Source organism: Ursus maritimus, unplaced genomic scaffold (genome assembly GCF_017311325.1).
Source record: "Ursus maritimus isolate PB19 unplaced genomic scaffold, ASM1731132v1 scaffold_14, whole genome shotgun sequence".
NCBI lineage: Eukaryota > Metazoa > Chordata > Mammalia > Carnivora > Ursidae > Ursus > Ursus maritimus.
In genome coordinates, this window is record NW_024423786.1 from 54,963,362 (window position 1) to 54,979,016 (window position 15,655).

General features: G+C 56.9%; 1 protein-coding gene across 4 annotated transcripts in view; it reads left to right on the forward strand.

Annotated features, from left to right (window-relative positions):
* The first annotated feature begins 456 nt into the window (after nt 1–456).
* The window catches only part of PIP5K1C (phosphatidylinositol-4-phosphate 5-kinase type 1 gamma), a 49,582-nt gene continuing 34,383 nt past the window's right edge, over nt 457–15,655 (forward strand). Inside the window, exon 1 of one of the 4 annotated variants that reach the window (XM_040629594.1) lies at nt 457–577. In XM_040629594.1, the coding sequence (XP_040485528.1) occupies nt 484–577 (94 nt within the window). In that variant the 5' untranslated portion in view covers nt 457–483. The remainder of the gene's footprint in view (nt 578–15,655) is intronic. The other 3 variants (XM_040629597.1, XM_040629595.1, XM_040629596.1) reach the window with 3 other exon arrangements.

Below are 15,655 nucleotides of genomic sequence, written 5' to 3' on the forward strand. Positions count from 1 at the left end.
ACATAATTTATACACTGTGCTTATTAGTACAAATCAAATTTATTTTGACTTATTACATCACTTATTACGTCATTATAACTACTACTTATGACAAAGCATATACCATAAGTAAGTGTCATCTGCAATATGATGTTAAGTAGTTGATTAATTGTAGACAGCTTGCGTTTATGACGTGAGATAATATTCTAGCAATAAGATTAGACGGCGCGCATGACGCCGCCCTCCCACCCCCTGGGCGCGTGGGGGCGCTCGAGACGCGGGGACGCACGCAGGCCCACCCCCGAGCCCCGGCCGGCGGCGCGCGCGCGCTGCGCGCTGGCGCACGCTGGCCCCGCCCCCAGGCCCGCCCCCCCGCTCCGCGGGCCCGGCCCCCTCCCTCCGCCCTCCAGCCGGCGGCGGTTGTTGTTCGGCGGCGGCGGCGGCGGCCGCAGCTCGGGTGCAGCCTCCGGCCGCCGGCCCGCCGGCCGGTCCGCGCGCGCGGCCATGGAGCTGGAGGTGCCGGACGAGGCGGAGAGCGCCGAGGCGGGGGCCGTGACCTCGGAGGCGGCCTGGGCCGCGGAGAGCGGGGCGGCGGCAGGTAACAGTGCCGGACCTCCCTCCCTCGCCGCTCCCCGAGTGGGCCCGCCCGGCCTCCCCACGCCGAGGCCCAGTGGAGCCGCCCGAGCGCCGGAGGGGCGCCGGGACCCGCCGCGGGGAGGCCAGAACGTTCCACTCGGGGGCGCTCGCGGGATGGGGGGGATGGGACGCCCCGCGCGGGGGGCTCGCGGGGGCGCCGCCCTTCCCGGGGGTTCAGCGGGAGCGGGCAGGGCCCGGTTCTGGGAGGCCGTGGGGCAAGCAGCCCCTTTTGGAGGCGTGCGGGGAACGCGGGTCCTCACCTCGGGGCGGAGGGGGGATGAGGCCACGCGGTGGGTGGGCGCGCTGCCTCCGGCTGAGGGCGTCTGGGGACGGCATCCCACCCAGTCTTGTTGGCGGCGGGGGGCGCTGCTTTCCGTATGTGGGACGGTGGAGCACCCCCCTTCTGGTGAGGGGCCATGCTTCCACGGTGGGCATGGCAGGGAGGTGACACTGTCCCAGATGGGCCCCCCCTTCCTGGACGTACTGCTCTGGGCCGCCCGCCTCGCTGGGGTCAGCTTCTGGGATCACTCCTGTGGGCACGTCTTCTGGTGGTGAAGGACAGGAGCTGCCAGGGTGGGTGGGTCGGGGGTCTTTGAGGCCATCTGGGCCAGCGTCCTGACTATCTCATCTCTCTTCGTGGGAGTCACCAGACCCGGTTTCTAGTACACTGGCCATTCATTGCCTTTCTGGGCCTCAGTTTACCTCCTTATGACAAGAGGGGGCTGAGGACATGACATCTCGCAGGTGGGGAGAAAGAGGCGCCCCCCCCCCAGCTTCTCCCTGGACACCGGAGGGCTGTTGTTGGTGTGTAGGGGCACTGCTCACCGTCTAGAACATCAGGTGTGTGGAGCGAGGTGGCCCTGCCCAGCCCCACTGGCTCCCTGCCGGCTGTGCCCTGGGCAGCAGCAGAGCTGGCCCACTGCCCAGAGGAATGGCCCCTTCTCCTCCAAGGTTCCTTCTGGGTCACATTCTCAAGCTTCCAAACAGAAGTTTCCGGATCTGCAGGAGCCCCTGCTCTCCTCAGGCAGCCCTCGCTAGCAGAGGCCCTGCAGACACCCACACGGCATCCGTCCTCCTTCTNCGAAACGTCTGGAGAGGGAGCACCAGGGCCAGAGAGCTTCCCCCCAGGCTCTGGAAGGCTCCCGCTGCTTCTGTCCCTACTGCCATCTGGAAGCGCTTGGTAGATGACCCGCTTCCTTTGACCATCCGGTTGCCTCGCCCTTGTTCTTGGCTGGGGACTGGTGCCCTGGCCCGGCTAGCCCTAGACATGGTTCGGGAACCCAGCCACGCTCCTTTATCAGACCCCTGACCTCCACCATCAGCCCTCCGACTGGGGCTGGTCAGAGACGAAACAGCCCAAGACTCAGTGACCGCAAGACAGCCGCATAGCAGACATTTATTTTATTAGGGGCTCAGTGAGCCAGATGGGGGCAGATAAGGTTCCAGGCCCCAGCCGTCGCTGGGTCTAAGCACGGGGACCTGGAAGATAAGGGGCCAGCCCTGACTGCCTGTCACCAAAATCCGCAGAAATCTGACTCCCCCAGCAGATCGTTTATTTCAGTCACTTTAAAATTAAGAGCTGCTGCCCCCCTTCCAAACTCATTTCTCCTGATGTCAATCCTAAGTTTGGGTAATAACCGTCCAGGCTTTTCCTACTGCTCATAGAAATGTAGAAATCCATAAACATGTCTGCTTATTTTTCGCCAAGATGGTTCCACGCCACACCAGGGGTTCTCTGCCTCGGCACTGTTGACGTTTTGGGCTGGAAAATTCTTTGTTTTGGAGGTAGCGTCCTGGCCCTGGCCCCGCCCATTCAGTGCCAGGAGCACCTCCCCTGAGTTGTGATGACCATAAATGTCCCCAGACATCTCCAATGTCCCCTGGAGACACAGTCACCCTAGGTGAGAACCGTTGATCTCTGTTATTCTATAACTTGGCTTGCTGCTGCTTCTCCCCATGTTGGTATCAGTTACTTTCTCAGAGAGAGAATATGGTGCCATGGTTAAGAGGGGGCAATGCCCAGTCATACTGCCTGGGTTCCACTCAGTTGCTGTGTGACCTTGAAGGGCAAATGCCTTGACTTTTCGGAGCCTCAGTAGCCCCGTCTGTAAAATGGGATGATGCATATACCTGCTTGGGGGTGGCCAGGAGCCTCCCTGAGCCTTACCTGAATTAGCATGGGGCAGCATGTTGAATGTGCTTGAGGACCGTTCGGGACAGCCTGTTTTAGGCACCAGCCATTACTGGTTCAGCCGTCCTGCTGAGGACCATTCTGGCTGCTTCCGGAGTCCACCTTTTGCTGTTAACAAGCGATGCTGTGGTAGACAGCCTTGAACAGGGCCCCTCACTGTGGCGCTTTAACTTCTAGCAGTTAAAGTCCCTGCTTTGGAATGGCTAGGCCGTGGCGAGCAGATTGAAAATTGTTATCTTATGCCCACTGGCTTTCCAGAAAGGTCTGACAGGGAACGAGAGAGGCCCTCAGCACAGTGTTGCCAGCTCCAAATGTTACCAGCCTCCTTGATTTTAGCCAATCTGATGAAGGTGAAATGGTATCTTGGAGTTTAGAATCTGGTTACTTTAAATGCCCTGCTCCTTGCTCCCGAGGACTGGTCCAGAAAGGGCCAGGTGGGGTTCTCCTCTGGCTTTTGGGGCCTTGGATACGTTCACGGGGCCAACTGTTGCAACCTGTGATCTGCCTGTGGGCTTTTGGCCTGAGCTGCGGTCTGGTTTTCTGAACCATTTCCCTCCTGTCCTTCCTGCTTGCATGATATCACAGAACAGTTGGCTTCACTCCCAGCCCCCCCAGCCCCCTCCCACATATAATCTGGTGGTAGATTATGCTGGTTTTATCTTCAAGATGGACCCAGAGTCTGCCTACTTCTTCCCTCTTCTCTGCCCCACCTGGTCTAGCCCCATCGTCTGTTGCTGGCCTGGTCCCCTGTCTCTTCCATGCTCCCTACAGCTCGTTCCAGAAGGCTCCCATAAAAAATTGACTTAGGTCCCACCCTCCTCTGCCCACGGCCCTCCAGGGCACCCACCCATGAGGCTCTGCATGACCTGCTCTCCCCTTCTCCCTCTCTCCCCCTCGCCTACTCTGCTCCACCACATAGGCCCCTTCGCTGTTCTTCTGACATACTAGGCCTGGTCCTGCCCCAGGGCCTTTGCACATGTGCCCTCTGTCTAGAACGTTCATCCTTCATATCTGTGTTGTTTGCTTCCTTAGCTATTTTCAGTTTTTCTCAAATATCTCTTTCCCAGTGAGGCCTCCCCCAACATTGGCGGGAGGCCTGAGGGAGAGAAAGGAAGACGGCGCAGCCCAGGCAAAGGCCTGGTGCTCTTGAAAAACATCAGGGCCCACGGGGCTCGGGTGGGGCATTGTCAGCAGAGGCCTCCTCGGTAGTTGTGGGCCAATGGTTCCTCACCCCTTGTTGCTCGTTGGCTGTGTCCCTTGGAGGCAGAAATCTCCCAGTTGGAATTCAGCCCTAGATGCTTCTTGACGATGTGACGCTTTGACCTCTGACAGCTCAGTCCCCTCCATGGAGAGGGCTTGGGAGCTAGACCACATCCCAGATGCATCCTTGCCAGCCAGGGCGACAGCTACCTCAGTGTCTCCATCTGTGAGATGGGCGTGATGAGTGTGCCTTTCTCATCGGGCTGAGTCAAGTGGACAGACTTGTAAGCCCTGCGAAGTGCCCCTGGCAAGTAGCCAGCTCTGTGTGGGCACTGGGATTGTCCCTCCCCAGATGGATGGGTGAGTTCCAGAGGGCTCATGTCCTCTGCTTCTGTGCAGAATGTGCCACAACCTAGGGTCTGCTGTCAGACTCCGGGCGCACGAGGACATGTGGGTGCTTCGTACTTCGTCCTCGGACAGTGCTCATTAAACGCTGGTCAAGCACCTGCTGTGGGCCAGTGGGGGTTCCGGGCGGCTTCCTCGCGGCTCTTATGGCGAAGAAGTAAACAGATAGGATCAGGGGTCAGCAGCCTGGCTGCTGGGGCCAAGTCCCATCCATCCCCAGTTTTCATCAGTAAAATTTTATTTGCACACAGCCACACCCACCCGCTCACATGTTGTCTGTGACTTTTGCTTGTAGACCTTATGGCCTGCAGAGTCAGAAATACTCACGGTCTTGTGCTTTACGGAAAATGTTTGCCATCCCCTGAGTGAGAGCGTGCTGGTCAGTGGTGAGCACGTAGAGAGGAGAAGAAACGAGTGTCATGGTGATGCCAGTGCAAGACCGGCTGCAGCTGGGGTGGTCAGGGAGGAGTGGCCTAAGTGAGAAAAGCAGCCACAGGGGGTCGAGTGTTGCAGGCAGAGGGATTAGCCTGTGCAAAGGCCCTGAAGTAGGAACGAGCTTGATTCATTTGATCCATGGAAACAAAGTCCGTGTTTTGGGGGCCTTGAAACAGGCAGGGCCAGTCATGCAGGGCTCTGGGGGGGCCCTGGCCCAGCAATCTGGCCGGTTGGTGGGGAAGGAGCTTCCCGGGGCAGGTGCCAGGTGAACTGTGCTGAGCCGTGCTGGGGGCCTGGATGGAGGCTGTGGGGGTGGAGGGGGGTGAGGGAGCCGAGGAACCCAGGAGGGATTGGCCTGTGCCCTGGAGCTGGTCTGGGAGGGTGGGGAGGGCTCGGGAAGGAGCAAGTTCCAGCAGGCTCATGCTGATGCAGGAGGGGCAGGCAGGATCTTGACCTCGGTCTTGACCCGGGGCTGACCCTGCCTTGGCCACCAACACTGTGCCTCTGAGCAGGTGAAGTTCCTACTCCCCATCTCAGCCCCTCTCAAGGCGAGGGCAGCGGGGACCCAAGGACTCAGGGGACAGGAACAGGGGAAGGCCCGCGGCCCTGGGGTAGTGCTCTCTGGATGACAGTTACGTCATTTGTAGCCAGGGAGGCCCAAGCTCCGGGGGGTCTCGGGCTCCCAGGCCTTCCTGCTTGCACTGCCTACTGCTGTGACCAAGCCACGTGTCCCCACTCGTGACGAGGCCGTTTGAGACCCCACTGGGGATTGCCTGCCGCTGCCACCTGGACAGCAGGGCCGGAAGCAGCGGACTGCCCACGTGTGGGGATTACTGACGTGGGGGATTAGCACAGGGGCCTGCACCCGCTCCTCCACCAGGCCACCCCGGGGGGCTTGGCGTCCAGCCCGAGGGGCCCCATGTGCTTGAGCCAGTGTGAAGGCATTTTGGGGACCTAGCCTCTGGCTTTGGTTGGAAAAAGGAACCCCCAACATTTTGTCACAGTTGCTTTCTGTCTCGCGTGCACCGTGCACACATTTCTTGGCCTTTATTCTGGATGCGTGGGGTTTCCGTTGAAGGTTGAAGGAAGTGGGGTGCGGTTTGGGGATTTGTGTACGAAGGACCCCGAGGTGTGCTTGGGCCAGTCCCCTTTTCATTGCTCGTCTCTGTTCTCACATTTAATAATTCACATCTCAGAGCTCCCTTTATTTTCTGGGAACTGGGTAGTTGTATCGTTCCCATATTCATTTGGCCCAGTCTTTTTCTTATTGATTTGTGGAAGCTCTTTATATATCGTAAAAGGTTTTTGTTTTTGTTTTTAATTTATGACACAAGTGTAAGTAGTCTTTTACCATCTCTCTTAAAAGAATAATTCATGCCAGGCAGGTATTTTTGTGTTTATGTGGTCAAATTTATCAGTCTCTCCTTCTATGGTTTCTCACTTTGGTGTCACAGGTGGAAAAGCATTCCCTGTTCTGAGATTATGGTTTTTCTAGTACTTCTGTAGTTTCACTTAAAAAAAAAAAAGCACTTAAAGCCTGGCTATATTTGGAATTTATCCTCGCACAAGGTGTCAAGAGTTTACTGTTCCACGTTTTTCCAGGTGGCTCAGGGTTGTCCCAACTCCACTTTCTGGGTAATCTGCTTTCCTCCCTGATTTGAGATGCCACCTTTATCACATACCAGATTCCTGCACGTGGCTGGGCTATTTCTGGACTTTCTATTCTGTCCCACTCATCTGCCTGGTTCTTGCAGCAGGCAAGTCTGTAACTACAAGTAATAACATGTTTCCTTTAAAAAAGCAACAATCAGACCTGTGGTCAGGAGGAAGGGAAGATTTCTGTCTCGCCCTCTCTGTTTCTCAAGGAGATAACCATCATTCCAGGTGGTTTTCTGTGTTCATATCTACCTTTTCTTTTTTAACATCTTATTTTGAACATTTTCAAGCCTGGAGAAAAAGTTGCATGCATACTGCAGCATTAAGCCCTGAGCCGAGATTCACCAGCTGCTAACACTTCACCACATTACGTTATCTTTTTACTGAACGTGTATTATCGTGCGTGCGTGCGTGAGAGAGAGATGCGGGTCACTTGTGAGTCCGCTGCAGACACGATGCCCCATCCTGACGCATCAGTGTGGCCGATTTCTGTCGGTTCTGACAGCAGTTCTGTCCCGTGAAGTCACTGCGAACACGGAGTTCGCGGATCCTGGAGCACGGCTCCTGCGGGAACACAGGGTTAGGTCCCCGTGAGCCTCTGGTCATCATATTTTCAACATGGAAGCTTGTGTCATGCGTGTGTTTCTTTTCTTTTCTTTTTTTTAAGAATTTATTTATTTGAGAGAGCAAGAGAGAGCATGAGCAGGGGGAGGGGCAGAGGGAGAGGGACAAGCAGGTTCGTGCCGAGCAGGGAGCCCAGAACGGGACTCGATCCCAGGACCCTGGGACCGCGACCTGAGCGGAAGGCAGACGCTTCACCGACTGAGCCACCCAGGTGCCCACATGTGTGTGTGTTTCTGTTTAAAGACTCTTTGTTTTTTGTTTTTGTTTTTTAAAGATTTTGTTTATTTGATAGAGAGACAGCCAGCGAGAGAGGGAACACAAGCAGGGGGAGCGGGAGAGGAAGAAGCAGGCTCCCAGTGGAGGAGCCCGATGCGGGGCTCGATCCCAGAACCCTGGGATCACTCCCTGAGCCGAAGGCAGACGCTTAACGACTGAGCCACCCAGGCGCCCCTGTTTAAAGCCTCTTCGTAAACTACGTATTGTTGATTCACTAACACTGAACTCATGGCCAGTGGAAGCTTGTCTAACGCGTGTGTTTTCTAAGGTGCGTCACGCAGGCTTCTGGGCTCAGGAGCCCCAGACCACTGCAGCTGTACGCTTGGGGGCCACTGTAAACACTGAAAATTCACAGCGACAGTAGTCACTCAGTAGGCCATGGATCGGGCCCTTGTCTGTTGTACAGGAGGTGAAACAGGAAGGCGGAGTGACCTCCGCTGGACACGTGGTGGAGGTGACAGATTTTTCACTCCCCTGCGTGTGTCTACCGGTGACCGTGAAAGGTTCACGAGTATTAATTGGGGCTACACGTGGCCAGTGGGTGAATTTGCAGGTACGGGCTCTGTGAATAAGGAGCAACTGTGTATCCTATAAGCAAGGATATTCTCTTCGCTAAGTGTGGGGGTCAAGTTTAAGAAGTTTAACATTGATCCGGTCCACAGTCAGGACGTACATTTTACCAGTTAATCCAAAGTCGTCCTGGACGGTAGTCTTTGTTCCTCGCTGGGATTCAGCCCGGGATCACACTCAGACGTCAGGGCCGCGGGTCTCCCAGGGCCCCGATTAGACAAGGCTGACGTCGCTCTGCGGACCCGGCCCCACCACCTGAGGCCCTCCACCTGAGCTGTTGTGAGCGGGCCTCACCCCTGCTCCACTCCCTTCAGCGCTGGCCCTCCGCCTGCCCCTTCAGGAAGCCCACCTGATGCTCTCGAGCCTCAGGCCCTGGACTTGGGTGGGAGGCCTGCGCTCGGCACGGACATGTGTGTAACCGTGTTTGTGGCGAGGGTGGTGAAAGTTCTAGAATCTTCTTTCTCTTTTTCTTGAATGCTGGGGCTTTAGAAAACTGTCCACTGGCCTAAGGCCTGCCGAGTTGTGGATTAATGGCCGCCCTCCCCCCCATCCTTTGCAAGTTTCCTGTTTACCACTCTGGAAATGTATTTGCTTTGTGCAGTGAGATGGAGGTGGGGGGAGCAGGACAGATGTCCGTGTGGGGGAGGAAGGGTAGGCTGCTGGTCAGGGCTCTGTCCCCAGAGACTACCCCCTGCCTCCATCCTCAGTGCCCCCAGGTGCACCCTCCCCTCCAGCCACACCAAACCCTTTCTTTGCTGTTCCTTGATGCATCCCATCCTGTTCCCACAGGACCTTTGCATGTGCTCTCTTCCCCTTAGAATGCCTTCGCCCTTCACTTCCCTCAACAGGCGTCGTGTGCTCAGGGTCCATCCATGTGGTAGGATGTGCAGGCACCTCGCTCCTCTTCCTGGCTGAGTGATGTTGCATTATAAGGACGGAGCGTGTTTCGTGTATCCGTTTGTGTGTGTTGATGGACGCTGGGTGGTTTCCACTTTTTGCCTATTACGGATAGTGTGGCTGCGAACACGCGTGGACAGGTTTTTGTGTGGACTGATGTTGTCATTTCTCTTGGGTAGACGCCCAGGAGTGGAAGTGCTGGGTTGTGTGGAAACTCGAAGTTTAACCTTTTGAAGAACCACCAGATTTTTCCACGATGGCCGCCCCCCTTTCCTTTCCCACCAGCTGTGCGTGAGGGCTCTGATTTCCTGACATCCTGGACGTTCCTTGCTCCTGTGTGTTTGTTTGACTCTAGACGTCCTGGTGGGTGTGAAGTGCTGTCACTGGGGTTTTGATCTGCATTTCCATGACGATCAGTGATGTGGGGCATCTTTTCATGGGCTCGTTGGCTGCTTGTACATCTGTGCAGATGTGTTCTGTTCAGACCCTTTGCTCATTTTTCATTTGGGTTATTTTTCTTTTCATTCACTCGTAGGTGTTCTTTGTGTATGCTAGATACTATTCCCTTCTGAGATCTATGATTTGCAAATATTCTCTCCCATTCTAGAGGTTGTCTCTTCACTTTCTTGGTGGTGTCCTTTGAAGTGCAAACATTTAAAAAATATACTTTATTTTATTTATTTATTTTTAAAGTAGGCTCCATGCCCAACATGGGGCTTGAATTCACAACCCTGAGGTCAAGAGTCGCATGCTCCACCCACCGAGCCGTCCAGGCGCCCCAAAGTACAAACGTTTTAATTTTGAGGAAGTCCAGTTTATTTTCCTTCGGTGGCTGCTGTTTCAGTTGTCCTATGCAGGAAGCCACGGCCTGACCCAATGTGACAGACACTCACCCGTTTTCTTCTGAGAGCTTTATGGTTGCGTCTGTTATGTTGGTTTAGAGTTCTGCTGTGTTTTGAGTCCCTTCTGCATATGGTGTGAGGTCGGGTCCAGCTTCATTCTCCATGCGGGGGAGTCCAGTTGTCCCAGCGCCGTTTGCTGAGACTGTTCTTTCCCCATTAAGTGGTCTTGGCACCCTTGTCGAAATCCGCGGACTGTGAACATGCACGTTTACTTCTGGGTTCTCACTGACGTATTCTGGACCGCTCCGTGATGTCTTTGTCTGTCTGTATACCAGGACCACACTGTCTTGGTTACTGTGGCTTTGTAGTCAGTTTTGAAATGGGGAAATGTGAGGGGCGCCTGGGTGGTTCAGTCGGTTCAGCGCTGACTCGGTTTTGGCTCAGGTCATGATCTCGGGGTCGTGAGGTCAAGCCCCGCATGGGCTCTGCGCTCAGCAGGGAGTCAGCTTGAGATTCTTTCTCCCCCTCTGCCCCTACCCCTGCATTCTCTCTTTTTCTCTAAAATAAATAAGTAAATCTTTAAAAGAAAAGAAATGAGGAGATGTGAATTTTCTAACTCTGTTCTGCATTTTTCACTTTTAACATATTTGGCTCGTCTCTGAGTCCCTATCAGTGTAGCTCAGAGCCATTGTGTTCTTTTAAAACCCATATAATGTTCCATTGTGTACATGCTTGTCACTCATTCTGCTTGCTCATCAGCTCGTTATTGAGCACTTACTGTATGCCAGGCCTGGAGGGAAGCCCGTTGCTGGTGGAGCCCAGAAGGAGCCCAGGAAGAGGCCAGCATCAGGTGGGCGAGGATGCCCACCCTGTCCCGCTCTCCTGAGCCGTGTGGGTGGCATGAATATTCATTCAGCCACTGGATCAGACTCCAGCCCTGGCCTGGCCTCCAGTCGTAGCAGGGGCCAAGGTGGATCCGGGGCTTGCCTCTAGGAGGCCCCCAGTCTGGGAAGGGCTGGAGACAGAGCCTCATCTTAACCAGCCACACGTGGGTCCTCACAGTGACAGTGGCAGCAAGTTCTGTCCCATCGCTGTCCTCGTCTCTTCTTTCTCTGTTCCAGCCACATGGGCCTCTGTGCTGATTCCCCAACTCTGCAGGCACAGTCCTGCCCCAGGGCCTTTGCACTGGTTCTTCCTTCTGCCTGGGAGGTTCTGCTGCCTCTAGCATGGCTGGTTCTTCCCCATCTCCTTCCCTCCGTGTGCTTCTGGCTCAGGCTGGAGCCTGACTGCCCGGAATCACATCCATCCAATCCCACTTTCTCCTCGGTAACCTCAGGCCAGTGAGCTGGCTGGCGTCTCGGAGCCTCGGCTTCCAGCTCCGTCAAATGTAGGTAGCCAGAGTACCAACCTCACAGGGCTGTTGGGAGGGTTTGATGAGTCACACGTAGGTGCGCCGGATGGTGCCGGCCCCACGGTCAGCAGACGTTAGCTCTTTGTTACTGTGTCCACGTTCCTACTACTTTCTAGCCGGTCGCCGGAGCTGACTGGGGCGTCAGAGTTGGTGGCTCAGGGGTTAGAGACACAAAGCAGGCTGTGCCCGGAGGCGCCTGCTCCCCCATTTGCCTCCTGAGCCAAGCCCTTAGTGCCCTGGCCCTCAGAGCTTGTCGGGACTCCCGGCGTCACCACCAGGGAGCAGGGAGGAGGTGCTGGCAGCCCTGCCATGTGCCGGGCCCAGGCCTCCCTGAGCGGTCACAGTGAAGCAAGGTGTGATTGCTGCCCTCAGGAGGCTCCTGGTCTCTAAGGGAGCAGCCACTGGCAGACCAAAGGAATAAGGGGAAAGTTTGAACTGACCAGCAGTAGGAGGTATGATAAGGGGCCGAGAATGGGTTAGGGAGCCGGCTTCAGCCAGGCATGCGGGGAGGGTCTCTCTGAGGAGGAGACTTTTGATCCAGGCCTGAATGGTGAGATGGGGAAGATCATCCCAACCAGAGAAGTGTGTGCAGAGGCCCTGGGGCAGGACTGTGCCCGGCACATGCGAGGAAGCTGTGTGGCAGGAGCGGAATGAGTAAGGACGAAAAAGCGGAGGGGGAGGCAGGGAGGCCATCTGTGCAGACATCTGCCAACCCACTCTCCTCATCTGTACTCAGGGACCGTGTGGAAACCCCAGGTGTATCAGGTAGCTATTGCTGTGAAACAAATTACCCCAAAATACAGTGGCTTTAGACAGTGGCACCTGTTTACTATCTCACCATGTCTGTGTGTCCGGAACCTGGGGGTGGCCAAGCTGGGGGCTTCCAGCGCAGATTCTCAGATCACGGTGTGTGTGTCCGAAACCCGGGGGTGGCCAAGCTGGGGGGTTCTGGCATGGGGTCTCAGATCACGGTGTCTGTGTGTCCGGGACCCGGTGGTGGCCGAGCTGGAGGGTTCCAGTGCGGATTCTCAGATCACGGTGTCTGTGTATCCAGGACCTGGTGGTGGCCGAGCTGGAGGGTTCCAGTGCGGATTCTCAGATCACGGTGTCTGTGTGTCTGGGACCGGGGGTGGCCGACCTGGGGGTTCCGGCACAGGGTCTCAGATCAGGTCGCAGGCAAGCCTCCTGCCTCATCTGAAGGCTGGACTGGGGCTGGAGGAGCCGCTCCCGAGCTGCCCCATCGTGTGGCTGGTAGCAGGTGGCCACTTACATGTCCTCACAGCATGGAGGCCACTTGTCCCCCAGCGAGAAATCCAAGAGCAAGGGAACGTGGCAGTGTCTGACCTCTGCCGGAATCCACACGCTCTCACTTCAGCCGTACCCTGTCGATCACACCTATGGCTGCTGCAGAAGAGTGTGGATACCAAGGGGTCGAGCCCACCAGAGCCCGTCCTGGAGGCTGGCCACCCCAGCGAGCAGCTTGCTTGGCTTTGGAGCCTCCCTCTCTCATCTGCAGAACGGGTGCAGTGAGCACATGCCTGACGCAGAGGGACCCTCGAGGTGCAGGGGCTCCCATGGTAATCCCAGAGCCCGGTGGGCATTGGGGCCTGGTTTTAGCCTGGCTCGCCGCTGACTGGCTGGCCCTGCCCCCTCAGCCTCCGTATAAAACAAATACGGACCCCTAGGATTCTCCCCAGCCTGCCGGGGAGGCTGGCCCACCCTGGGAAATGACTGCCATGTTGAGAGAATGCCCAGCCCCAGGTTCCCACCGTCCGCCTGGAGCCGGACTGGCAGACGCCTGCCTGAGTGACGAGACCCAGGCCAAGGGGGCCCTTGCTGAGCAGCCCTGGCTCGCGTCGGTGGCTCCTGGCATTTTAGAATTCAAGTGCAGTGTTGCCGCCCATCCCTGGCTTCAGGGGAGTAAAAATATATCTGGGAAGAAAACTGGGCCAAGAAAGCTCACACGTTGGTCCTGAGACAGCACATGATCTTCCGTCGGGCACCTGCTGGGGGACGGGACTCTCGCCCCAGCCGCGCTTCTGTCCCCCCGTCCTCAGATCTGGCTCATCCACAGGCCCCTTCCTCAGTGGAGGTCTGCGGTTGCGTGTCCAGCGTTGGCCACCCCATCCCCCACACCTAGGCAGAGTGCTGCTGGCTCCAGGGATGGGTGGGGACCCAGGCCTCAGGCTCCTGACCTGCAGGGCCCTACCCTGGGACTTTACAGGGGACAATCAGGCGCCTGCCTGGTGGGGTCTGCTGGGAGGAGAGCCGTACTGACAGGTGGAGAGACAGTCCTCAGGGACCCCAGGTGCAGCCAGACTTGAAGCTCGTCACACCTCTTCCGTTAGGTCAGGGCTTGGCAGGCTTTCTGTGAAGGACCAGATGGTGTCCATTCTAAGTGTTCAGTTCTGCCATTGTACTGCAAAAGCCGCTGTAGAGATTCAAATGAGTGGGCGTGGCTATGTGTCAATAAAACTTTATTTATGAAACAGACGGTGGGTTTAGTCTGCAGGGCATAGTTTGCTGGCCTGAGTTATATTAACAAATATTCCTCCCACTTTCTCAAATAAATAAAATCTTTTAAAAAGCCGGGTGGGGGGCGCCTGGGTGGCTCAGTTAAGTGTCCAACTCATGGTTTCTGCTCAGGTCGTGATCTCAGGATTGTGAGATCGAGCCCCCAGTCAGGCTCTGCTCAGCGTTGAGTCTGCTTCTCCTTCTCGCGCTCTCTCTGTATCTCTTTGTCTCAAATGAATAAATAAAATCTTTTTAAAAAATACCCCTTTCCACACACACCTTTGTTTTTCCGGCAGAGTGAGTTAGGCTTCTGTCTGAACACAGAACATCCTAATCCCACTTCTTTGAGCCTCAGTTTCCCCCTCTGAAGAAGAGAGATGAGAGGCATTGCCCAGGACAGGCCTGGTGGGGAGCTCACGGCCTTGCTGGGCATTCATCCCTTCATCAGGTGTCCAGCTCAGGGAACATGCGAGAGCTCCATTTCCCCTGCTTTTCCCCTGAGGCTCCCGGCAGTGCTTGTCCTCAGCCTCCTCCACACAGCCCCCCAGGGTTTCTCACTTCGCGATGCACACTGAGGTCGGCTCTGTGCCTGGGAGCTGGTACGGGGGTCACTAAGGGTGACAGGGAGAAGTGGCCTGTCCTCTGGAGCTCTCTCTCGAGCTGAGAGGGCCCTGAAGGTGGCGTTGTGGGTTCTAGAGGGAGCTGCCAGGAGAAGCTAGACCCAGAACCCCGAGGTCCCGGGATGGGCATGGGGAAGACATTCACCAAGCAGAGGGAAGGCGGGGAGGAAATGTGCTGGCGTGCATGGCCCAGGACCCAGGGCATGAAGGAGACTGAGCAGCCGAGGGCGCGACAGCAGACTCCCGGCTGGGGGGTGGGGGGCACAGGCTGCTGACAGCTGCCTGCTAGGTCTGGGAGGGTGAGCCTGGGACCCCAATGTCCAAATCCGTGCAAGAGGAGCCGTCACCCTCTGCCCCTGTGATGGTGTGGGTGACATTGGGCAGAGGGACCACCTCATGCCACGAGCTTGGCAGAAGGGGGTGCCGGCTCGGAGCGCACGCCACCAGGAGCATCTGTGCCTGGGGCAGAGTGGAACTCAGGCAGCAAACACGGGGGGATTGGCGTGGAGCTCTTGTGCTGGGCCCAGTAGACAGGGTGGTGCCAGGGGTCACACAGGTGACCCGATGGCTGCAGGACACCGGGCCGGTGCTGGGGAACACAGTCAGGAGCAGCAACGTGGCCTGGAGGGAAAGCCGCAGAAGGGCTTTGCGAGGAAGCTTCTGGTTGCTCGTGAGGACAGTCCAGCTTGGGCTGCCTTGAGCCAACCTGGGAGCCAGTCCTTGTGGGAGGAGTGAGTCTGCAGGGACTCAGGGTGCAGGCAAGGTCTCTGAGACCCCCGCAGCACTGCTGCCTTGAACTGGCCCAGACCTCTGAGCCTCAGTCTCCCCAGCTATACAGTGGGTCCAGGGACCGTTACCTCCCGGGAGTGTTAGGAGGTTGGAGATGTGGCTTTCAGGCATCAGCCCAGCCCCGGGGATGTGTACGTGCTGTGGCTCTTTGCTCCAGCGGACTGCGGGGGACAGAGCACACGTAGACAGGGTAGTACAGTGCGATATGTTTCCATCCTGAAATGTCTTAATACCTAGAGCGTACTGACAGCCGCGTCCTACCCGCCCCCTGTCATCCCCCACCCCCCGCAGCGGCTCCAGAGTCTCCCCCCACTGCATCCCCCCCACAGCGGCTCCAGAGTCTGTCCCCCCACCGCACACCCCCCCCACGGCGGCTCCAGAGTCTGACCCCCACTGCACCCCCCCACGGCAGCTCCAGAGTCTGTCCCCCCACTGCACCCCCCCCACAGCAGCTCCAGATTCTGTCCCTCCGCTGCATCCCCCCCAGCAGCTCCAGAGTCTCCCTCCCGAGCCCCCCCATTGCAGCTCCAAAGTCTGTCCCCCCACCGCACACCCCTATAGTGGCTCCGGAGTCTATCCCACCACACACCCCCCACGGTGTCTCCGGAGT